Source organism: Macaca fascicularis, chromosome 20 (assembly GCF_037993035.2).
Source record: "Macaca fascicularis isolate 582-1 chromosome 20, T2T-MFA8v1.1".
Classification (NCBI taxonomy): domain Eukaryota; kingdom Metazoa; phylum Chordata; class Mammalia; order Primates; family Cercopithecidae; genus Macaca; species Macaca fascicularis.
Window position 1 is genome coordinate 70,006,052 of NC_088394.1, and position 23,174 is coordinate 70,029,225.

Consider the following 23,174-nt stretch of genomic DNA (forward strand, 5'->3'; position numbering starts at 1 on the left):
AGAGTTTTCCTCTTGTAGCCCAAAGTTGGAGTGCAATGGCGCAACCTTGGCTCACTGCAACCTCCGCCTCCTGGTTTCAAGCGATTCTCCTGCCTCAGCCTCCTGAGTAGCTGGGATTAGGCGTGTGCCACCACACCTGGCTAATTTAGGTATTTTTAGGAGAGACGGGGTTTTGCCATGTTGGCCAGGATGGTCTTAAACTCCAGACCTCAATCAAGTGATCCGCCCACCTTGGCCTCCCAAAGTGCTGGGATTACAGGCATGAGACACAGCGCCCAGTATGAAATTTATTTTAAGTAATCAAAATATAAATAGTTGGCATTTCTTTATGTTTAGTGAATTTTTATTTCTAGAATTTTTTTTTTTTTTGAGACAGGGTCTCCCACTGTTGCCCAGGCTAAAGTGCAGTGGTGCAATCATAGCTCACTACAACCTTAATCTCCTGAGCCGAAGTGATCCTCCCACCCCAGGCTCCCACTTAGCTGGGACTACAGGTGCATACCACCACATCCTCCTGCCTTAGCCTCCTGAGTAGCTAGCACTACAGGCATGCGACACTATTCTCAGCTAATTTAAAACAAAAACATTTTTGTAGAGATGGAGTCTTGCCGTGTTGCCCAGCTTGTTCTCAAATTCCTGGCCTCAAGTAATCCTCCTGCCTTGGTCTCCCAAAGCACTAGGATTACTGGCATGAACTACTGTACCTGGTGAAAACTTTTAAAATTTCTAGAAATTTTGACTAATTTCAGACAGATCAGAATATGTCACCTCTTAACAGTCCTACTTTAAAATACAGCCTTATTAGCAAACATAGTCTACCATTTTTTACCTTTCAGATTGGCAAATTCTAAAAGTTTGACTATTAATTCTGTGATGAGATTGTAGAAAAACACTCTCATTTTTGCTGATGGAAATATTAATTGGTGGCCGGTCACAGTGGCTCATCCTGTAATCCCAGCACTTTGGGAGGCTGAGGCGGGTGGATCACCTGAGGTCAGGAGTTTGAGACCAGTCTGACCAACATGGAGAAACCCTGTCTCTACTAAAAAATACAAAATTAGCTGGGTGTGGTGGCGCATGCCTGTAATCCCAGCTACTTGGGAAGGCTGAAGCAGGAAAATTGCTTGAACCCAGGAGGCGGAGGTTGTGGTGAGCCGAGATCATGCCACAGCACTCCAGCCTGGGCAACAAGAGCAAAACTCTTGTCTCAAAAAAACAAACAAACAAACAAAACCAGAAATATTAATTGGTATAATACCTAAGGAAAGGACTTTGAAAATACTGAGAAAAACTGCAAATGTCAGCCTGGGCAATACAGCAAGACCTAGTCTCTACTAACAATTTAAAAAATTAGCCTGTAATCCCAGCTATTCAGGAGGCTGGGGCAGCAGAACAGCTTGAGCCCAGGAGTTTGAGCCACCGCACTGCAGCCTGGGTGACAGAGCAAGACCATGTCTTTTTTTTTTTTTTTTGAGACGGAGTCTCACTCTGTCGCCCAGGCTGGAGTGCAGTGGCCGGATCTCAGCTCACTGCAAGCTCCGCCTCCCGGGTTTACGCCATTCTCCTGCCTCAGCCTCCCGAGTAGCTGGGACTACAGGCACCCGCCACCTCGCCCGGCTAGTTTTTTGTAATTTTTAGTAGAGATGGGGTTTCACCATGTTAGCCAGGATGGTCTCAATCTCTTGACCTCATGATCCGCCCGTCTCAGCCTCCCAAAGTGCTGGGATTACAGGCTTGAGCCACCGCGCCCGGCCTATTTTTTTTGAGACAGAGTCTCACTGTGTTGCCCAGGATGGAGTACAGTGGCACAATCTCGGCTCACTGCAACCTCTGCCTCCCAGGTTCAAGTGATTCTTCTGCCTCAGCCTCCCAAGTAGCTGGGACTACTGGCGCACACCACCATGCCTGGGCAATTTTTGTATTTTTAGTAGAGACAGGGTTTCAGCATATTGGCCAGGCTGGTCTCAAACTCCTGACCTCATGATCTGCCCACCTTGGCCTCTCAAAGTGCTGGGATTACAGGCATGAGCCACCATGTCCAGCCTACAAGATCCTGTCTTTAAAAAAAAAAAAAGGCTGGGCGCGGTGGCTCAAGCCTGTAATCCCAGCACTTTGGGAGGCCGAGACGGGCAGATCATGAGGTCAGGAGATCGAGACCATCCTGGCTAACACGGTGAAACCCCGTCTCTACTAAAAAATACAAAAAAACTAGCCGGGCATGGTGGCGGGCGCCTGTAGTCCCAGCTACTCGGGAGGCTGAGGCAGGAGAATGGCGTAAACCCGGGAGGCAGAGCTTGTAGTTAGCCGAGATCGCGCCACTGCACTCCAGCCTGGGCGACAGAGCGAGACTCCGTCAAAAAAAAAAAAAAAAAGCCAGGCGTGGTGGCTCACACCTGTAATCCCAGCACTTTGCGAGGCCAAGCGGGCAGATTGCCTGAGCTCAGGAGTTCGAGACCAGCCTGGGCAATACAGTGAAACCCTGTCTGTACTAAATACAAAAAATTTAGCTGGGCATGGAGGCGTGCACCTGTAATCCCAGCTACTTGGGATGCAGAGACAGAAGAACTGCTTGAACCTGGGAGGCGGAGGTTGCAGTGAGCTGCCACTGTACTCCAGCCTGGGCAACAGAGAGAGAATCCATCTCAAAAAAACAAACAAGAAAAAGAAAGAAAAAGTTGCAAACGCATATACCTTTGACCTAGCAAATCCATTTTTGGGGAATTTATCCTACAAACACTTGTATACATGTAAAAAGAGCTAAGTTCATGGTTATTTCATGAAGCATTATTTATAATAGCAAAAGAATGGGACCACCCAAACATCTATGATTGCTTAAAAAGTCATGGTATATCAGCCAGGTGCAGTAGCTCAAGCCTGTAATCCCAGCACTTTGGGAGGCTGAGGCGGGCAGATCACCTGAGGTCAGGAGTTCGAGACCAGTCTGACCAAGATGGAGAAACCCTGTCTCTACTTAAAAAACACAAAATTAGCCAGGTGTCATGGCACATGCCTGTAATTCCAGCTACTTAGGAGGCTGAGGCAGGAGAATCGCTTGAACCCGGAAGTTGGAGGTTGTGGTGAGCCGAGATCACACCATTGCACTCCAGCCTGGGCAACGAGAGAAACTTCGTCTCAGAAAAACAACAACAACAACAACAAAAAACCATGGTATATTCACACAATGCAGTATCACATAATTATAAAACACAAGGAGGGGTCAGGCATAGTGGCTCACGCCTGTAATTCCAGCACTTTGGGAGGCCGAGGCGGGCAGATCACCCGAAGTCAGGAGTTAACGACCAACCTGGCCAACATGGTGATGCCCTGTCTCCACTAAAAATATAAAAAGTAGCCAGGCATGATGGCAGAGACCTGTAATCCCAGCTATTCGGGAAGCCAAGGCAGGAGAACTGCTTGAACCCAGGAGGCAGAAGTTGGAGTGAGCCAAGACTGTACCACTGCACTCCAGCCTGGGTGACAGAGCAAGACTCTGCCTCAAAAAAAAAAAAAAAAAAAAAAAGGCAGGGATGAAACTGCATGTATTGATATGGAAAGTTTGCCAAGGGATACTGTTGAGTGAAAAAGTAAGTGTACTGTATATATCATGCCGCATTTTGGTTAAGAGAATATGATAATCTATACTTATATTTGCTTTGCATAAAGTCTTTGGAAGAATATTAAAAATCCATGAACAGGCCGGGCGCGGTGGCTCAAGCCTGTAATCCCACCACTTTGGGAGGCCGAGACGGGCGGATCATGAGGTCAGGAGATCAAGACTATCCTGGCTAACACAGTGAAACCCCGTCTCTACTAAAAAATACAAAAAACTAGCCGGGCGAGGTGGCGGGCGCCTGTAGTCCCAGTTAATGTAGTCCCAGCTACTCGGGAGGCTGAGGCAGGAGAATGGCGTAAACCTGGGAGGCGGAGCTTGCAGTGAGCTGAGATCCGGCCACTGCACTCCAGCCTGGGCGACAGAGCAAGACTCCATCTCAAAAAAAAAAAAAAAAAAAAAATCCATGAACAGTGGCTACTTATGGGATAGGATGGTGTTATGAGCTGAATTGTGTGTGGCCCCCTGACCCCAAACTCATATATTCAAGTCCTAACCAGTACCTCAGAATGTGACCTGATTTTGAAATAGGGTTGCTACAGCTGTAGTTAAGATGAGGTCACTAGGGTGGGCCGTAATCCTTGTACCTTATTATACTTTCTGAGTTTTGAACCCAGATTCACTTTTCAAAAAGTTAAAAAATTTACCTCGTGCAGGATCTGGATGTTATTTAAAAAAAAATAGCCAGGCGCGGTGGCTCACGCCTGTAATCCCAGCACTTTGGGAGGCCGAGGCAGGCGGATCACGAGGTCAGGAGATCGAGACCATCCTGGTTAATACGGTGAAACCCCGTCTCTACTAAAAATATAAAAAATTAGCCGGGCGAGGTGGCGGGCGCCTGTAGTCCCAGCTACTCGGGAGGCTGAGGCAGGAGAATGGCGTGAACCCGGTAGGCGGAGCTTGCAATGAGCCGAATCGCGCCACTGCACTGCAGCCTGGGCCACAGAGCGAGACTCTGTCTCACAAAATAAATAAATAAAATAAAATAAAATAAAATAAAATGGGTCAGGTGTGGTGGCTCACGCCTGTAATCCCAACACTTTGGGAGGCCAAGGCGGGCGGATCATAAGTTCAGGAGATGGAGACCATCCTGGCTAACACGGTGAAACCCCGTCTCTACTAAAAATACAAAATAAAATTAGCCAGGCGTGGTGGCGGGCGCCTGTAGTCCCAGCTACTCGGGAGGCTGAGGCAGAAGAATGGTGTGAACCCGGGAGGCAGAGCTTGCAGTACGCCGAGATCGCGCCACTGCACTCCGGCCTGGGTGGCAGAGCGAGACTTCATCTCAAAAAATAAATTAAAAAATAAATAAATAAAATTAGGCCAAGTGCAATGACTCATGCCTATAATCCCAGTACTGTGGGAGGCCAAGGCAGGCAGATCGCTTGAGTTCAGGAGTTCGAGACCAGCCTGGGCAACATGACAAAACCCCGCCTCTACTAAAAATATAAAAATTTAGCCGGGTGTGGTGGTGGACACCAGTAGTCTCAACTACCTGGGAGGTGAGGTGGAAGGATCTCTTGAGCCTGGGTGGCAAGTTTGCAGTGAGCCAAGATCACGCCATGCCACTCCACTCTAGCCTGCACGACAGAGTGAGACCCTGTCTCAAATATAGTTTTAAAAATCTAATATAAAAAATAAAAAATTTAGGCCAGGCGCAGTGGCTCACGACTGTAATCCCAGCACTTTGGGAGGCCGAGGCGGGCAGATCACAAGGACAGGAGATCAAGACCATCTTGGCTAACACGATGAAACCCTATCTCTACTAAAAATACAAAAACAAAAAGCTAGCCAGGCGTGGTGGCAGGCGCCTGTAGTCCCAGCTACTCGGGAGGCTGAGGCAGAAGAATGGCATGAACCCAGGAGGCAGAGCCTGCAGTGAGCCGAGATTGTACCACTGCACTCCAGCCTGGGCAACAAAGCGAGACTCCGTCTCAAACAAAATAAATAAATAATTAGCCAAAATATTATCAAATGAACAGTAGCAGTACAGTCCAATAGAGAGACTCTTAATTTTAAGAAGTCAAAGGATAAACTTTGGAAAATTGACATATCCCTTCAGTAACAAAATCTAATGTACTGGCTTGTAAACAGCTAACGGTTACCCCAAACAACAGCTCTTTGTACAATGCAGCTATGAGTGCAAAGCAGCGGCCCACATGGAACTCTTTTCTAGCTTGTAGTTACTAGTGACTCACCATTGGTATCTGCTTTGACTTTCTCTTCCTTGATCTGCAAATTGGTCATCTGAATAGGAATAAAAGAAAACAGGGTTAAGCAAAGGATCCAATAAAGGGAAGGTCCCTAAGAAAAGAGAAACTTTCAGTAAAAGTCTAGTCTGAAACTTTCAGCACCAGTATTGAGGGAATTGGTTTGTTCCCTCAAAGTAGAACTGCTGAAAGTCTGTGTGAAACCATCATTTCAAACATCTTCAACAGCCTTCAAACAAGGCGAGGGGTGGCCTAAATATAATGGTTGGGGGGAAAGTTTCAGAAAACTTCAAACTCTGCTTATCTCCCAACTCAAGTTTTTTCTATTTATTTATTTTCTGAAACAAGGTCTCACTCTGTAACCTAGGCTGGAGTGCAGCAGCACAATCATGGCTCACTGTGGCCTCAACCTCCTGGGTTCTAGCGATCCTCCCACCTCAGCCTCCCTAGTAGCTGAGACCACAGGGTGTAGACCACCATGGCTACTCGAACTCAAACTCGAACTCCTGGGCTCAAGCAATCCTCCCACCCTGGCCTCCAAAGCACTGGGATTACAAGTGTGAGTCACTGCACCCAGCCTTCTTCTGTCACTTTCATTGGTTTTCTCTACTCCAGAGAGCAGAGCCACATGATAACCTAAGACCATGAATCATTTATTAAGTGAAGGTACACAAGTCTAAGTGGTGAAAAAACAGGTACTCTTCAACTATTAGGAAGCATTTATTTACACCAGCCTTCTGATAAGCTGAATGCTTAGAAGCAGACACCAAGTATGTTTAGGCCTGTATTTGTGATATTCATATCACAGCTAGGTTAGGGTCACAGATTTCACAAGGTTTGAAACCAATTATCAGTAACTGTCTTTCAGAGTAGATCTGATGCTAAATGCTAGATTTTTTTTTTTTTTTTTTTTTGAGACGGAGTCTCACTCTGTCGCCCGGGCTGGAGTACAGTGGCCGGATCTCAGCTCACTGCAAGCTCCGCCTCCCGGGTTTACGTCATTCTCCTGCCTCAGCCTCCCGAGTAGCTGGGACTATAGGCGCCCGCCACCTCGCCCGGCTAGTTTTTTGTATTTTTTTAGTAGAGATGGGGTTTCACTGTGTTAGCCAGGATAGTCTCGATCTCCTGGCCTCGTGATCCGCCCGTCTCGGCCTCCCAAAGTGCTGGGATTACAGGCTTGAGCCACCGCGCCCGGCCAAATGCTAGATTTTAAACTCCAGAGTACAAGGCCCATGCTCTTGATAATGCTTTGTAATTTCTTTGTGGAAACTGCTGGTTTTATACCTCTGACCTGCTCCTTCCCCTGAATTCCAGTGCTGTATTTCCAAATGCCTGATGGCTACCGTGCAGAAAAGAACACAGCAGGCCTGACCACTCTCCTTAGGAAAGCCTCTTTGCAAGGCTGGCCCTTGGCTGTCACCTGAGAACTTGGACTTTGGGAAGGTTCCCATCATTCCTAGAACTGATAAGAGGGGTCAGTCTGCCTCAACTGTTTGTAAAAACATGGAATTTATGCTAACCACCTGCATTCCTTCTGGAAGTCTGGAATTCTGGTACAAGCCAGGCACAGGGTGACTATATGACAGGCCCCCAATAAAAGCCTCAAGTAGTCTCTAACAAGCTTCCCTGACACCACCTCATACGTGCTGTTACAATTTGCTACCGGAAGAATTAAGCACACTCTGTGGACTCCATTGGGAGATAACTTGGAAGTTTGCCTGGTTTCCTCTGGACTTAGCCCATGAGCCTTTTTCTTCCACTAATTTTGCTTTGTATCTTTTCACTAAAATAAATCATAGCTGTGAGTACAACTACATACTGAGCCTGTGAGCTCTCCTAACAAATCGTCAAACCTGGCATCTCCTAGGGACTCCCACAACAGGTACTTACCAAGATGTCTCCTTATTTTAAACTCAGAACAGCCAAATCTGAACTCACCATTCCCTTTTTTCTTTTTTTGAAACAGGGTCTCACTGTCGCACATGCTGGAGTGCAGTGGTGTGATCACAGCTCACTGTAGCCTCAACCTCCCTAGGCTCAGGTGATCCTCCCATCTCAGCATCCTGAGTAACGGGGACCACAGGAGTGTGCCACCACCACGCCCAGCTTATTTTTTGTATTTTTGTAGAAATGGGGTTTCACCATGTTGCCCACACTGGTCTTGAACTCCTGGGTTCAACTGATCTGCCTGCCTCAGTCTCCCAAAGTGCTAGGATTACAGGTGTGAGCCACCGTGCCCAGCCTTCACCATTCTTTTTTTTTTTTCTTTTTGAGACAGAGTCTCACTCAGTAGCCCGGGCTGGAGTGCAGTGGCGTGATCTCGATTCACTGCAACCTCCACCTCCCAGGTTCAAGCAATTCTCGTGCCTCAGCCTTCTGAGTAGCTGGGATTACAGGCGCCTGCTACCATGCCTGGCTAACTTTTGTATTTTTAGTAGAGACAGGGTTTCGCTATGTTGGCCAGGCTAGTATCAAACTCTTGACTTCGACTGATCTGCCCGCCCCGGCCTCCCAAAGTGCTGGGATCACAGGTGGGTGCCACCATGCCCGGCTGCCTTCACCATTTTATCAAATCTGCCCTTCCTCCCACTTTCGTATTCCTGTTATTGGAACGTTAGTAATACCAATAGGATCCAAGTTGAAAACAGAAACCTTTCGCTTTATCTCCCTTCTCTCCTTTATTATATTAGCAAGTCCTACCCATTCTATCTTTGTATCTTATATCCATCCCCTCATTTTCACTTCCACTGCCCAACATATAGGCCCTCTATCTATCAGAATAACTTCTTTTTTTTTTGTTTTTTTTTTTTTGAGACAGAGTCTCGCTCTGTCGCCCAGGCTGGAGTGCAGTGGCACAATCTCCGCTCACTGGAAGCTCGGCCACCTCCCGGGTTCACGCCATTCTCCTACCTCAGCCTCCCGGGAAGCTGGGACTACAGGCGCCTGCCACCACGCCCGGCTAATTTTTTTGTATTTTTTTTAGTAGAGACGGGGTTTCACCGTGTTCGCCAGGATGGTCTCGATCTCCTGACCTCGTGATCCGCCGGCCTCGGCCTCCCAAAGTGCTGGGATTACAGGCGTGAGCCACCGCGCCCGGCCCAGAATAACTTCTACACCGATATTTCTATTAGCCATCACTTGTAACATATTCTGTTCTCTGTAGTTCACTAAATCCTTGCCAGCCTTGTCTAATTCTGTCAATAGCCCTCTCAAAAATCCCCATACCGCCTAGGCGTGGTGGCTCACGGCTGTAATCCCAGCCCTTTGGGAGGCTGAGGTGGGCGGATCACCAGAGGTCGGGAGTTCAAGACCAGCCTGACCAACATGGAGAAACCCCCGTCTCTACTAAAAATACAAAATTAGCCAGTCGTGGTGGCGCATGCCTGTAATCCCAGCTACTCAGGAGGCTGAGGCAGGAGAATCGCTTGAACCCGGGAGGTGGAGGTTGTGGTGAGCCGAGATGACGCCACTGCACTCCAGCCTGGGCAACAAGAGCAAAACTCCGCCTCAAACAAAAACAACAACAACAACAAAAAAAAACCAGTCCATTATCACTAAGCAAACCTAAAGCTTAGGTCTTAGATATAAGAACAGAAAGCCACGGTGTATGCTGTAATTACATTCCAGTTGAATGAATATTCATTACTTAAAGAACAAGTATATGAAACTAAGTGTCACTTTAAACATCAATGAAACAATTTGTAATGCCTCCTTCCAACATCTGCAGATTGAGGTATTACACCTAAAAGTGAATCTGTTATTCTACAAAGAGCTACAAACTGCCAACCACGTTAAGCATGGATCTAAGAAATGTTAAATACAGAGTAGCACAGAAACATGCGAAGAACAGTCGCATAATGAAAATGAGAATCAGCATCTAAACTTGGCTTTCCTTATAATCGTCACCGAGGAGGTCAATAGAGGAATGACAGCATGCATAGTGGGGTGGATATACCAAAGGATGAAGTCCTTAACCAGCCCATATGGAGATAAAAAGCTCGACACTGGTCTCTTTAGCTCTAAGAGCAAATCAAGGGCAAGTGACTGCCCCAGCAAACTCTAGCAGCGCGTTGCCCAGGAGCCTCCCCAACCCGGGGAGCTCCCTGTGCTTTAGGCAGGTTTCGCCTGGGCCCCTGCTACGTCCTCCCCGCCTGGAGATGAAGCCACTGACCGACTTGACAGCCGCTTCCTGCTCGTCCACCGCCAGGGCCCAAGAGTCGGTGGCCATAGTCCAGACCAAGGGCGACCCACTTGTGAAAATACGCGCCGCACCACGTCGCAACGCCGGCCCCAAGCCCGCCACCGGCGCGAGAATGCACCTCACGCGGACCGGAAGCGGCGGTGAGCACAGGTGACGTCAGTTCCCACCCGGCGTGCGACATCATCATTCTGCGCGGCGCTGGGTCTCTCTGGACTGGCCTCTCCCTTTGTGCGCAAACCTCACAGGGAGGCTTTTTGCTCACCCTTCCAGGACGCGGCCTCCTCGCTTTTTAAAACTCCTGAGCTCTACGAAGTGGAACTGTTAGCCCTCTGTTTATTGCCTTACTTCACACTGAAATAACCCAACGTTTATTTTATTTTTTATTTATTTATTTTTTTGAGACGGAGTCTCGCCCTGTCCCAGGCTGGAGTGCAGTGGCGCGATCTCGGCTCACTGCAACCTCCGCCTCCCAGGTTCAAGCTATTCTCCTACCTCAGTCTCCCGACTGTCTGGGATTACAGGCGCCCGCCACCACGCCCGACTAATTTTTGTATTTTTAGTAAGAGACGGGGTTTCACCATGATGACCAGGCTGGTCTCCAACTGCTGACCTCGTGATCCTCCCGCCTCAGCCTCCCAAAGTGCTGGGATTAAAGGCGGTAGCCACCACGCCCGGCCTCCAAAGTTTATTTTTAAGCCTGTCACATCTCACCTTAAATGTGTAAGTCTCCAAACTGTAAGGCTTTAAACAAAGGAAAGTTCCATGGGAATACTATATGATGCCTACTGTTAAGAACGCGATAACAGGTAAGAAAACAAAAATCAAAACGCAACAGAAGGCCCGTAAACCCCATAATTCCATCATCCAATAAATACAACACACAATGCGTTTTCTCTTTTCTTTTTTTTTTTTTAATTTTTTTTTGAGACAGAGTCTCATTGTGTCACCCAGGCTGGAATGCAGTGGTGCAATCACTCACTGCAGCCTTGACCTCCCACCTCAGCCTCCCAGGTAGCTGGCCCACAGGCCCGCACCAGCACGCCCGGTTAACTTGTAAACTTTTTGCAGAGACCGGGGTCTTCATTATATTGTTCAGGCTGCTCTCCAACTCCTGAATTCCAGAGATCCCCCTTCCTTGGCCTCTCAAAGTGTTGGGATTACAGGCATGAGCCACCACACCTGGTCATTATGTTGAAGGACCACCAAATACATACTGTATAATCTATATGAGATTCAAGAATAGGACAAATGAAATCTATGGTGATAAAAACTAACAGAGCTTACCTGTGGAGAAGGATGTTTGTTTGGGCCAGACACAAGGAAACTTCCTCGGTGATAGAATTATTCTGTATCTTAATTGGTGCCTGGTTACATAGATGTGTAAGTTTGTTAAGTCATGCTACTTTGTATTTCTAAACTCATGGAACTATTATTTATAGATGTTACCCAGGCTGGGCGGGGTCTTGGCTCACTACAACCTCTGCCTCCTGGGTTCAAGCGGTTCTCCTGCCTCAGCCTTCCAAGTAGCTGGGATTACAGGCACACACCACCACACCCAGATAATGTTTGTATTTTTAGTAGAGATGGGGTTTCACCGCATCGGCTAGGCTGTCCTTGAACTCCTGAGCTCAAGGCCAGGAGGCCTTGCCTGCCTGGGCCTCCCAAAGTGCTGGGATTATAGGTGTGAGCCACAGTGCCTGGCCTGCTTTTTCTTTTTTAGAAGCAGTTCCCAAGGAAGAATAACTGTTTTTGTTTTTTGAGACAGGGTCTCGCTGTGTCACCTAGGCTAGAATGCAGTGGCATGTTCACAGCTGACTGCAGCCTTGATCTCCCAGACTCAAGTGATCCTCCTACCTCAGCTCCCCGGTAGCTGGGACTATAGCAGTACGCCACCACCCCTGGCTAATTTTTATATGAGAACTTATGTATTTAAAATATTGTATATAAATTATACCTCTCAATAATGTTGATTAAAAATCAAAAAAAGGGCAAGGCGCGGTGGCTCACGCCTATAACCCCAGCACTTTGGGAGGCCAAGGCGGGTGGATCACCTGAGGTCAGGAGATCGAGACCAGCCTGGCTAACACAGTGAAACCCTGTCTCTACTAAAGATACAAAAACAAAATTAGCCGGGTGTGGTGGCAGGTGCCTGTAGTCCCAGCGACTCGGGAGGCTGAGGCAGGAGAATGGTGTGAACCCAGGAGGCAGAGCTTGCAGTGAGCTGAGATTGCGCCACTGCACTCCAGCCTAGGTGACAGAGGAAGACCCTGTCTCAAAAAAAAAAAAAAGAAAATTAGCCGGGCATGGTGGGGTGCACCTGTAATCCCAGCTACTCAGGAATGGCTGAGGCAGGAGAATCACTTGAACCCGGTATGCGGAGGTTGCGGGAGCCAAGATTGCGCCACTGCACTCCAGCCTGGGTGACAGAGCAGGACTCTGTCTCAAAAAATAATAATAAAAAGGAATGAAATACATGCAGTAACATGGATGAGAGATTTGACATCTCATCGCTTCTCGCCTTGTTGGCCAAGATCAAGTGGAGAGATTTGACATCTCATAGACATTATATTGCGTGGAAGAACCCAGGTACAAAAAGAGTACATATTGCATGATTCCATTCATATAAGCCCAAAACAGGTATATCTAATCTATAGAGATAGAAATCAGAACAGTGGCTGCCTGGGGATGAGATAGGATGAGTAGGATTGACTGGAAAGGGGTACAAGGGAACTTGAAGAAAGTCCAGCAATAGTGGAGGTGTAGCAGAGGGTATGAGCTGGGAAGCAAATGGAATGGGTGAGTTAAGTAGATGCCTGATCTGGAGGGCCTCACATGCCACTTAGGAAAAATGTAAACGAATTGGGAGTCTTCAGCAGGAGTGGGGTAATCACACTCAAAGGTGGCAAATATCTTACTGGCTGTTGTGAGACAAAAGAACTGCAGGAAAACCTCAGTGGAGGCATAGGCAACTGCTAGGAAGCTAGTGTAGTAGACCAGATGACCACAGTGATCCAGACCAGGGTGAATTCAGGAAGTATTAGATTGAGGCTACACAGGGTGACTGACGTGTAATCCCAGCACTTTGGGAGGCCAAGGCGGAAAGATCACTTGAGGCCAGGAGTTTGAGACCACCCTGAGCAACATAGTGAGACCCCTGTCTCTATAAAAAACAAACTCCAAACTATTAAATTTTTTTTTTTTTTCCAGACAGAGTCTTGCTCTGTCGCCCAGGCTGGAGTGCAGTGGTGCGATCTCAGCTCACTGCAACCTCCACCTCCCGGGTTCAAGCAATTTTTGTGCCTCAGCCCCCCGAGTAGCTGGGATTACAGGCATGCGCCATCACGCCCAGCTAATTTTTGTGTTTTTAGTAGAGACAGGGTTTCACCATGTTGTCCAGGCTGGTCTTGAACCGGACTTCAGGTGATCCACCCACCTTGGCCTTCCAAAGTGCTGGGATTACAGGCATGAGCCACTACGCCCAGCCAAAAGTATTGGATTGAGCCATATAAAAGTGCTGCTTCTTAGGCCAAAAATGGCCAAAGAGTAACAATTTTGTTTGGTTTTACCAAATAGATGGTAGAATTATAGTTATGAAGGATGGCCACAGATACTTCATAGCTTCCCTCACCAGGATATGAGGTTTATTTCCCCACCTGTGGGTTCTGGGCTGGCCCTGTAGTTAGCTTTCACCAAAAAATGTGACAGAAGTGGCACTGGGAGAGTTCTGAGCCCAGGCCTCAACAGACCTTGCAGCTGCTGCTCTTTCCTCTTAGAAGGAGCCCAGAAACCAGATCACAAGGTCAGGAGTTCGAAACCAGCCTGACCAACATGATGAAACCCTGTCTCTAGTAAAAATACAAAAAAAAAAAAAAAAAAAAAAAAAAAAAAGCCGGGCATGGTGTTGGGCACCTGTAATCCCAGCTACTGGGCAGGCTGAGGCAGGAGAAACACTTGAACTGGGGAAGCAGAGGTTGCAGTGAGCCGAGATCACACCACTACACTCCAGCCTGGGCAACAGAGTGAGACTCTATCTGGAAAAAAAAAAAGGAGGAGCCCAGAGACCATCCACCATACTGTGAAGATGAAAGGCCACATGGAGAGGCCTAGCAGCCCTAGCTGAGTTCAGACACTAGCTGGGATAAGACAGCTGCTTCAGCCAGGCTGGGAGAGACCAGCAGAGCTTTCCAGACAACTCAGAATTGTGAGAAAGGCTGTTGTCTTAAGCCATTGTTTTGGGGCAATTTGCAACACAGCAGTGGATAACTGATATAAAAGGACAGTTTTATATGTAAAACAGTTTTATATGTAAAACTGATATAAAAGGACAGTTTTATATGCAGGGCAGGGCAGGAAGATTCATGACGAACCCCAGGCTTCTGGCTTGAGTAACAGGCAATTGCAGTACCATTTTGTGAGGGGAAGTTAGAGGAAGAGCTGAGAGCAGAACCTGGGTTTTTTGAGTGGTGGTGCTTGGTAGTGGCATATGTTCGATGTTAGACACGAGGACAGGACTCATAGAAGACACCCCAAGTTCAAGTGCCATGTGTGCTTTTGTTTCCATGACCCTGGAGCTCAAGGATCAGGTCTTGGTATAGATTTGGGTGTCACCAGCAGACAAAGCCATAGGAATAAACAGCGTTGCCTCTGACATGGAAAGAGAACTAACCCAGAATACAGCCATGAGGAACAGGCCCATTTAGGAGGTGAATAAAGGAGGGGTCTGCCAAGGAGACTGAAGTGGTAGAGAGAAGACCAGGAAGCAAAGTTTGTGTCACTTTCCTCCCCAGAAGAGTGGCCAGAGGAAGAGACAGTTGATAGAGTTAAATGCTGCTGAGAAGGCAAATACAACAGGGATTAAAATGTAGCTTTTAAGCTGAGTGTGGTTGCATGCGTCTGTAGCCACAGCTACTAGGGAGGCTGAGGCAGGAGGATCACTTGAGCTTGGAGTTCAAGGCTGCAGTAAACTGTGACTATGCCACTGCACTCCAGCCTGGGCAACAAAGTGAGACTCCCATCTCAAAAAAAAGTGGTTTTCAGATTTGGGTTCGGATTTGGAACATGTAGGTCATCAGTGTCTTTCATGAAGGCTATTTCAGGGGAGTGGTGGAGCAGAAGTCAAGACTGCAGAGGGATGAGGAATGGGACTCTGCGTACCACCTTACAAGACTTTCTGCCATTAGGAGACATGTTAGGCTGAAAGATGAGGAATAGAGGGTTGAATTGTAAAGAGCTGTCAAGTATGAACATGTTAAAATATCAATGAGAAAGAGCTGTTGGGGTGAGAGAGGTAGCAAATATGAGGGGAGAGTTGACAGAGCAAGTTCTTAAAAGCCAGGAGAGGGAATTTGGTGGATTGGCAGAAAAATGTGCATATATATATATTTTTTTAAATTTTTTTTTTTTAAAGGCAGGGTCTAATTTTGTTACCCAAGCTGGAGTGCAATGGTGCAGTCACGGCTTACTGCAGCCTCAAACTCCTGGGGTCAAGTGATTCTCCTGCCTCAGCCTCCCAAGTAGCTGAGACTACAGGCATGAGCCACCACACCTGGCTAATTTTTAATTATTTTTTGTAGAGATGAGGTCTCCCTGTGTCGCCCAGGCTGGTGTCAAACTTCTGGGTTCAAGGGATCCTCCTGCCTTGGCCTCCCGAAGTTGCTGAGATTAGATGTAATCTCACCCAGCTGAGAAATTTAGATAACAGGGATCTCTCATTGAAACAGGAGGGAGAGGGAAGGACCGGTGCTCATGGAGGAAGTTCTGGTGGTGGAAGGTTGAGGGAGTTTCTGTATGTTAGCCATTTTCTTAGAGTAAGGAGCTTATTTACTGACACCTGAGAGGGATGATAGGGTTGGAATTATGAGGTGAGTGAAAGTCTTGAAATGGTCAGTGAAGTGTGGGTCCATGAGACAGTGAAGAACGGTCCATGAGACTAGAAGTACTGCAGCTTTTTCTGAAGTTATCCTTTCCATTGATGTTAAATACAAAGTCAGAGTTTTTCAAAGGCAGAGAAAGATAAAAAAAAAAAAAATCAGATGAAGTAAAATATTTAATTTGTTCCTCTGGCATAATCCTACTTGCTATAGAAATTAACGAACCTGGCCGGGCATGGTGGCTCACAGCTGTAATCCCAGCACTTTGGGAGGCTGAGGTGAGTTGCTCGCTTGAGGCCAGGAGTTCGAGACCAGCCTGGCTAACATGGTGAAACCCCGTCTCTACTAAAAATACAAAAATTAGCCATGTATGGTGGCTCACGCCTATAATCCCATTGCTTTGGGAGGCTGAGGCAGGTGGATCCCTTGAGGTCAGAAGATCAAGACCTTGGCCAAAAGGGTGAAATCCCATCTCTACTAAAAATACAACAATTACCCAGGCGTGGTGGCACCTGTGGTCCCACTAATTCAGGAGGCTGAGGCACAAGAATCACTTGAGCCCGGGAGGCAGAGGTTGCAGAGAGCTGAGATGGCACCACTGCACTACAGCCTGGGCAACAGAGCAAGACTCCATCTCAACAACAACAAAAATAGAAAGTGCTTGACACCAAACTTGACATATTGCAAATGGATCCCTAATGTATGCATTCTAGATCCATGTAGGATGTCCTGCTTATTGGGAAGATACATCTTGCTTGGGCTCCTGATGCTTCCAATCCACCACCAGCTGTTACTGTGGCTTCAGCTTCTCCTGCTTGTATTTCTTCTGACCTGAACAAGGATGGAGTGACTCACTGGTGACTGTGATATTATAGCATTAATACTGATAAGTTCTATGTGTGAAAAATTGCACAAAACCCACCTCATGGTGAATTCTTTGCATTTACAATATTCACTGGAAAGCTGTGATTTACAGCATTACTGTGAAAACTGCTGAACTAAGCATTTCAGTCCAACACTGGGACAGTGATCTACATATCAATGGAAAACTTGCTTTGCTTTGCAGAGCATTCACAGTGAATTTCATCTAAGCTCAAAGATAACTTACAGACCCAAATAGGTTTACACATTACAGATTTCAGAAAACTTCAACCAATGTGACCATGAGCACCTCCACCACGCCAGTTCAGAATGACTATAGAGCTCAGCCATGGGCAATCCCAATGCACTGAATGCTAAACTTTACGACATTAGCCTTGTTAAAACAAAAATACCCAAATACCAGCAACCAAAAACATACTGCTGTTTCTCCTACCTTCTTTTTCAGGAGATAGGGTCTTGCTCTGTTGCCCAGGCTGGAGTGCAGTAGCATGGAGTATGTCTCACTGCAGCCTCAACCCCCCTGGCTCAGGTGATCCTCCCACCTCAGCCTCCTGGATAGCTGGGACTAAAGGCATGCGCCACCACACTTGGCTAATTCTTTTGTAATTTTTTATTTTTTATAGATGGGGTCTTACTATGTTGCCCAGGCTGGTCTCAAACCCTTGGCCTCAAGCAGTCCATCTGCCTTGGCCTCTCAGAGTGCTGGGATTACAGGAGTGAGCCACTGTGCCTGGCTTAATTTTCTTTTTTAAACTTTTTAAGAAACAAGATCTTGCTCTTTGCCCAGAATGGTCTCAAACTCCTGGGTTCCAGTGATCCTCCTGCCTCAGCCTCCCAAGTAGCTGGGATTATAGGTGTGACACTCTGCACCCGGCTGTTTCCTTCTCATACTCATTAATGATTTCTTGGTAATATGAAAACTTCATAATTAAGTTCAATTAACATGAATTATTATTAATCTTCATGTTAATCCTCAATTCAGGTTAATCATCAATTAACAAGAATACATCAACAATTAGTTCTTAGGCATATAGCCAATGAATGACACTCAAGAAAAATAATAACATGCATTATTTATAGATAATGAATATATCCAGAATTTTCCATTGGGCCAAAAATTCCTTTTCCCAGGTTTCTCTGTTCTAGAACAGTTTATCATTTCTTTTTTCTTTTCTTTTTTTTTTTTTTTTTTTTTTTTGAGACAGAGTCTCACTCTGTTGCCCAGGCTGGAGTACAGTGGTGAGATCTCGGCTCACTGCAACCTGCGCCTCCGGGTTCCTGTGATTCTCCTGCTTCAGCCTCCCAAGTAGGTGGGTATTACAGGCATGTACTACCACACCCAGCTAATTTTTGTATTTTTAGTAGAGGTGGAGTTTCACCATGTTGGCCAGGCTGGTCTCAAACTCCTGACCTCAGGTGATTTGCCCGCCTTGGCATCCCAAAGTGCTGGGATTACAGGCATGAGCCACTGCTCCTGGTGTTTTTTTCTCTTGTTTTGAGTCAGAGTCTTGTTCTGCCATCCAGGCTGGAGTGCAACAGCACAATCATAACTTACTCAAGCTTTGAATTCCTGGGCTCAGGCAATCTGCCTGCCTCAGCCTCCCCAGTAGCTGGGACTCCAGGCATGAACTACCATGTCTGGCTAATTTTTAAAAGTATTTTGTGGAGACAGGGTCTCACTTTGTTACCTAGGCTGGTATTGAACTCTAGGGCTCAAGCAGTACTCCTGCCTCAGCCTCCCAAAGTGCTGGGATTACAGGCATGAGTCAACCCACCCAGCTATCATTTCATATATAGGTACTTACTAAAATCAGTAAAAGAATCCCTGGGGACCAAAGCTCACCAAGCTCAATGCAGATTTACATCACTGTTGGCTCTAGGCTACACAAGGTCACAGAGGCAGCTATGGCCCTGGGAGCTAGGCACTGTCAGGAATGAATATGGAAGGAATAAGGAAGAAATATGACCTGTAGTAATGCTGGGGTGACATGCCAGAACCATCCGCAACAGTGGGACTTACCTTTTTAAAAGACATGTACTATTTTGGGAGTCTCCCCAGGAAAATACATTTATTATTTTTGTTGTTGTTGTTTTTGTTTTTGAGATGGAGTTTTGCTTTTGTTTCCCAGGCTGGAGTGCAACGGCACGATCTCAGCTCATTGCAACCTCTGCCTCCTAGGTTCAAGCGATTCTCCTGCCTCAGCCTTACCAAGTAGCTTGGATTATAGGTATGTGCCACAAAGCCTGGCTAAGTTTGTATTTTTAGTAGAGATGGGGTTTCGCCATGTGGGTCAGGCTGGTCTCAAACTTCCGACCTCAGGTGATCCGCCCACCTTGGCATCCCAAAGTGCTGGGATTACAGGCGTGAGCCACTGTGCCCAGCCAGGAAAATACATTTAAACTCAAACTACTGCACATATGTTGCAGGAAGTCAGGGACCCCGAACGGAGGGTCCGGCTGAAGCCATGGCAGAACATAAATTGTGAAAATTTCATGGACATTTGTTAGTTCCCCAAATTAGTACTTTTATAATTTCTTATGCCTATCTTTACTGCAGTCTCTGAACATAAATTGTGAAGATTTCATAGACACTTAATCACTTCCCCAATCAATACCCTTGTTATTTCCTATGCCTGTCTTTAATCTCTTAATCCCATCATCTTCATAAGCTGAGGAGGATGTATGTTGCCTCAGGACCCTGTGATGATTGCGTTAACTGCACAAATTGTTTGTAAAGCATGTGTGTTTGAACGATATGAAATCTGGGCACCTTGAAAAAAGAAGAGGATGACAGCAATGTTCAGGGAACAAGGGCAATAACTTTAAATTCTGACTTGCTGTGAGCCGGGCAGAACAGAGCCAAATTTCTCTTCTTTCTTTCTTTTTTTTTTTTTTTTTTTTTTTGAGATGGAGTCTCGCTCTGTCACCCAGGCTGGAGTGCAGTGGCCGGATCTCAGCTCACTGCAAGCTCCGCCTCCCAGGTTCACGCCATTCTCCTGCCTCAGCCTCCTGAGCAGCTGGGACTACAGGCGCCTGCCACCTCGCCCAGCTAGGTTTTTTTTTTTGTATTTTTTAGTAGAGACGGGGTTTCACCGTGTTAGCCAGGATGGTCTCAATCTCCTGACCTCATGATCCGCCCACCTCGGCCTCCCAAAGTGCTAGGATTACAGGCTTGAGCCACCGCGCCCGGCCTATTTCTCTTCTTTCAAAAGCAAATAGGAGAAATATTGCTGAATTCTTTTTCTCAGCAAGGAACATCCCTGAGAAAGAGAATGTGTCCCTGAGGGGAGGCCTCTAAAATGGCCGCTTTGGGGACGGCTGTCTTTTATGGTTGTAGACAAAGGGATGAAATAAGCCCCAGTCTCCCATATCGCTCTCAGGCTTATTAGGACGAGGAAATTCCCGCCTAATAAATTTTGGTCAGACAGGTTGTCTGCTCTCAATCCCTGTCAGGAGATAAGATGTTATCAATGACAATGCGTGCCTGAAACTTCATTAGTAATTTTAATTTCGCCCCATCCTGTGGTCGTGATTTCGCCCTGCCTCCATTTGCTTTGTGATATTTTATTACCTTTTGAAGCATGTGAACTCTGTGACCCACACCCCCCCCTTTTGAAAATCACTAATAAAAACTTGCTGGTTTTATGGCTCAGGGGGCATCACAAAACCTGCCAACATGTGATGTCTCCCCTGGACACCCAGGTTTAAAATTTCTCTCTTTTGTACTCTTTCCCTTTATTTCTCAGACCAGCTGACACTTAGGGAAATAGAAAAGAACCCATGTTGAATATCGGAGGTGAATTTCCCCCGATACATATATATTTCATAGACTCCATGAAACCCATCCAGTGAATTCTTAGAGGTCCAAGACCCCTGATTATGAACTGTTGGCTGGCCACGGTGGCTCATGCCTGTAATCCTAGCACTTTGGGAGGCCAAAGTGGGTGGATCACTTGAGGTCAGGAGTTCGAGACCAGCCTGGCCAACATGATGAAACCCCATCTCTACTAAAAATACAAAAATTAGCCAGGCTTGGTGGCATGCACCTGTAGTCCTAGCTACTCAGGTGGCTGAAGCAGGAGAATTGCTTGAACCTGGGAGGTGGAGGTTGTAGTGAGCCGAGGTCATGCTGTGGCACTCCAGCCTGGGTGACAGAGTGAGATTCCATCTCCAAAAAAACAAGAACTGTTGACCTATGCTTCTACCAGATTCCCATTCCTCCTGCTTTCAAACAGTCTGCAGCACCCGATTTCCCACTTTCCGTCTCAGACTTGGGGCTATACCAGTAGAGAGGTTGTATGTGCTGTGAGAAGGTGGGGGTCTGCTCTGCCTGTGGCCTACTAAAGAGTCTATACTTCTTTAATTATTGCCCTTGTTTTTGGTATTTCAGGGTTGGTCCACAGGACTCAGGGAAGGAGAAAAAAGTATAAAAATTTCTTTTCTTACAAGAATTCCAAGATGTGTCAGAGTTGACTAGAAGCATAGAGAAGACTACATAGTCAAGTACCCCCCAGGGGAATGTGGTAGAATTGGCAGTCTATTGGTCTCTTTGTAATGTCAGACTAAATAAATCACCTGGACGCTGACATTGGCTCCTTCCCTTCCCAGGAGACAGATCTGGCCTAAATACAGAGATGCCTACAAGGAAGACCTAGGATCACAATCATTCTTAGCACATAAAACTCTTCTTCCAGGTTCTAGAGAAAGTGGCCACTCTGAAAGCCAAAGAACTGCAGAGTACTCCTCTTGGCTCAGGTTTCATATTGCTCTGGCAATTCAGGTTCCTCTCATCTTTGCCATCATTTTGCGGATACCAACACACAACATGTCGTACCTGGCCAAGGTACAACAGCCTTGGCCAGGCATGAGAAGTGTCCATTACTGTTGTTTGCTCTATCTTGCACAAAGATGCCAAGTAAGGCTGGAGCAAAGGCCTTGGTGATACTCTTGCCTTGGACAGACAAATGGCAGTAGTGCAGCTAGTCCCTCAGTTGCACCTGTTTGTATTCCAAAGGCAGTAAACACAGACGTTCAGAAGCCCTTTATAATCAGTATGTCAAATATCTGAAATTATTCCCCAGCTCTGACAAAACTTGCCTTCTGGGTGTGGAAACAAAACAAGAATTTGTGATTACTGCTGACCACATCTAGAACTGCCTTGAGGCTAGCCATGAGAGACTTGAAACCACAATTTTCACTGAGGATCTAAACCTCAGATCACATTTGCTTGGGGCTACTATGGGGTAAGGTGATATAAAGGATGTAAAAAGGATGTTGCAGATGCTCATGAGACCAGGTTTTGTGGCAAGCTAGGGCCACCACTAATTCTCCACGATGACTTCTCTACAGGACTTGCTTAAGCACAGGCACGGGACCCACCAATAATCAGATGTGCACTCTACACAGACTGCACCCACCAAGAACAGGTCACAGTCTGTGACACAAACCCATATACACAGGTCGGAGAAGCTGGCATTTTGGTCCGTGCTTATTTAACAAATCCCCTTCTGCTGTGGGCATTAGGACAGGGGGCTGGCAATACTCAGGTGAGCTGTCCCACCCCCAAGTCCAAAGCAGCAGCTCTCAGGCCTCTGCTGCTTCATGCCATTCCAAACATGATGGCTGGGCTTACACACCTATCTTACTGGAGGCCTCCCTCTCTGTGTTCCCTTTTCACCGCTATTCCATTACTTCCACAGGAGCTGGAGGCTGGCCCATCCACTCCAAGCCAGAGAATAAGCAGAGGCTGCCACAGGAGATCCTAGGCAAGCAATCAGCCACAGCATCTAGATTAGCATGAAGGAAACACTGGCCAAATTAAAAGATGAAACTTCCAAAAGGTAAATCTCTGTATATTCATGCCTAATCTTCCAAGGTTGTGTAAATAATTTTTTTCTACCATCCCCCATCATTTGCACACATTTTTGTCAAGTCCAAACATAATTTGAAGTGAGGTAGGTAGTTTCTCTCTACTCATGCCATTGTCCTTGGGGTGATGTTGGGGGCTGTGCCCTGAACGCACTTGTCTCCCGTGCAGGGGCAGTGTCAGGGCTGGCACCAGTGGCTGGTGGAGCTTCTCAGTTGGCTATTTTCTCAATCTCATCCAAATCATCCGTGTCCAATCGTTCTATCTTCTTATCTGGGGGAAAAATACACAGGTCTCTACCGTGCCCAGGAATGTGCCCCACCCTGGGCCACAGCAATCATTCATTCATCTCCAAAGGCTCCGGGTGCCTGAGCAGGGGGCAGCAGGGCCCCTAGTCACTGACAGCAACAGTCAGAGCCCCACGCCCCGAAGCCCGGTCATGGGGGAGCTGTCCTTGGAGTCCTTGGGTCCTGAAGTCTCCAGGTGTGGCCCTGAGAACTGCCATATGGTCAGAAAGGAGGGGAGTGTGCCAGGG

The 23,174-nt window shown here is 46.9% G+C and overlaps 2 protein-coding genes and 1 long non-coding RNA gene across 24 annotated transcripts in view; 1 reads left to right on the forward strand and 2 right to left on the reverse strand.

The window, feature by feature from the left end:
* DDX19A (DEAD-box helicase 19A) overlaps nt 1-10,169 on the reverse strand; it is a 29,700-nt gene extending 19,531 nt beyond the window's left edge. The window contains exons 1-2 of the mRNA XM_045381722.3: nt 9,992-10,169; nt 5,809-5,857 (exon numbers count right to left, since the gene is read on the reverse strand). Coding sequence (XP_045237657.1) covers nt 5,809-5,857; nt 9,992-10,048 — 106 coding nt within the window. The 5' untranslated portion in view covers nt 10,049-10,169. The remainder of the gene's footprint in view (nt 1-5,808; nt 5,858-9,991) is intronic.
* Nucleotides 10,170-10,692: 523 nt separating this feature from the next.
* Nucleotides 10,693-22,612, forward strand: LOC135968727 (uncharacterized). 2 transcript variants are annotated; one of them, XR_010583682.2, is made up of 4 exons: nt 10,710-10,827; nt 17,979-18,083; nt 18,903-19,001; nt 22,473-22,612. It is a non-coding gene; the product is annotated as an uncharacterized lncRNA (long non-coding RNA). The 2 variants fall into 2 exon arrangements; XR_012429137.1 differs by lacking the exon at nt 17,979-18,083 and having other exon boundaries at nt 10,693-10,827.
* Nucleotides 22,610-23,174, reverse strand: part of LOC102134450 (ATP-dependent RNA helicase DDX19B) — a 39,159-nt gene continuing 38,594 nt past the window's right edge. For all 21 annotated transcript variants that reach the window (XR_012429136.1, XM_005592532.4, XM_015442716.3 and 18 more), the window contains one exon: nt 22,610-22,912. Coding sequence is in view for 20 of the 21 variants with exons in the window: in XM_005592532.4 (XP_005592589.2) it covers nt 22,851-22,912 (62 nt within the window). In the remaining variant the exon portion in view is untranslated. The remainder of the gene's footprint in view (nt 22,913-23,174) is intronic.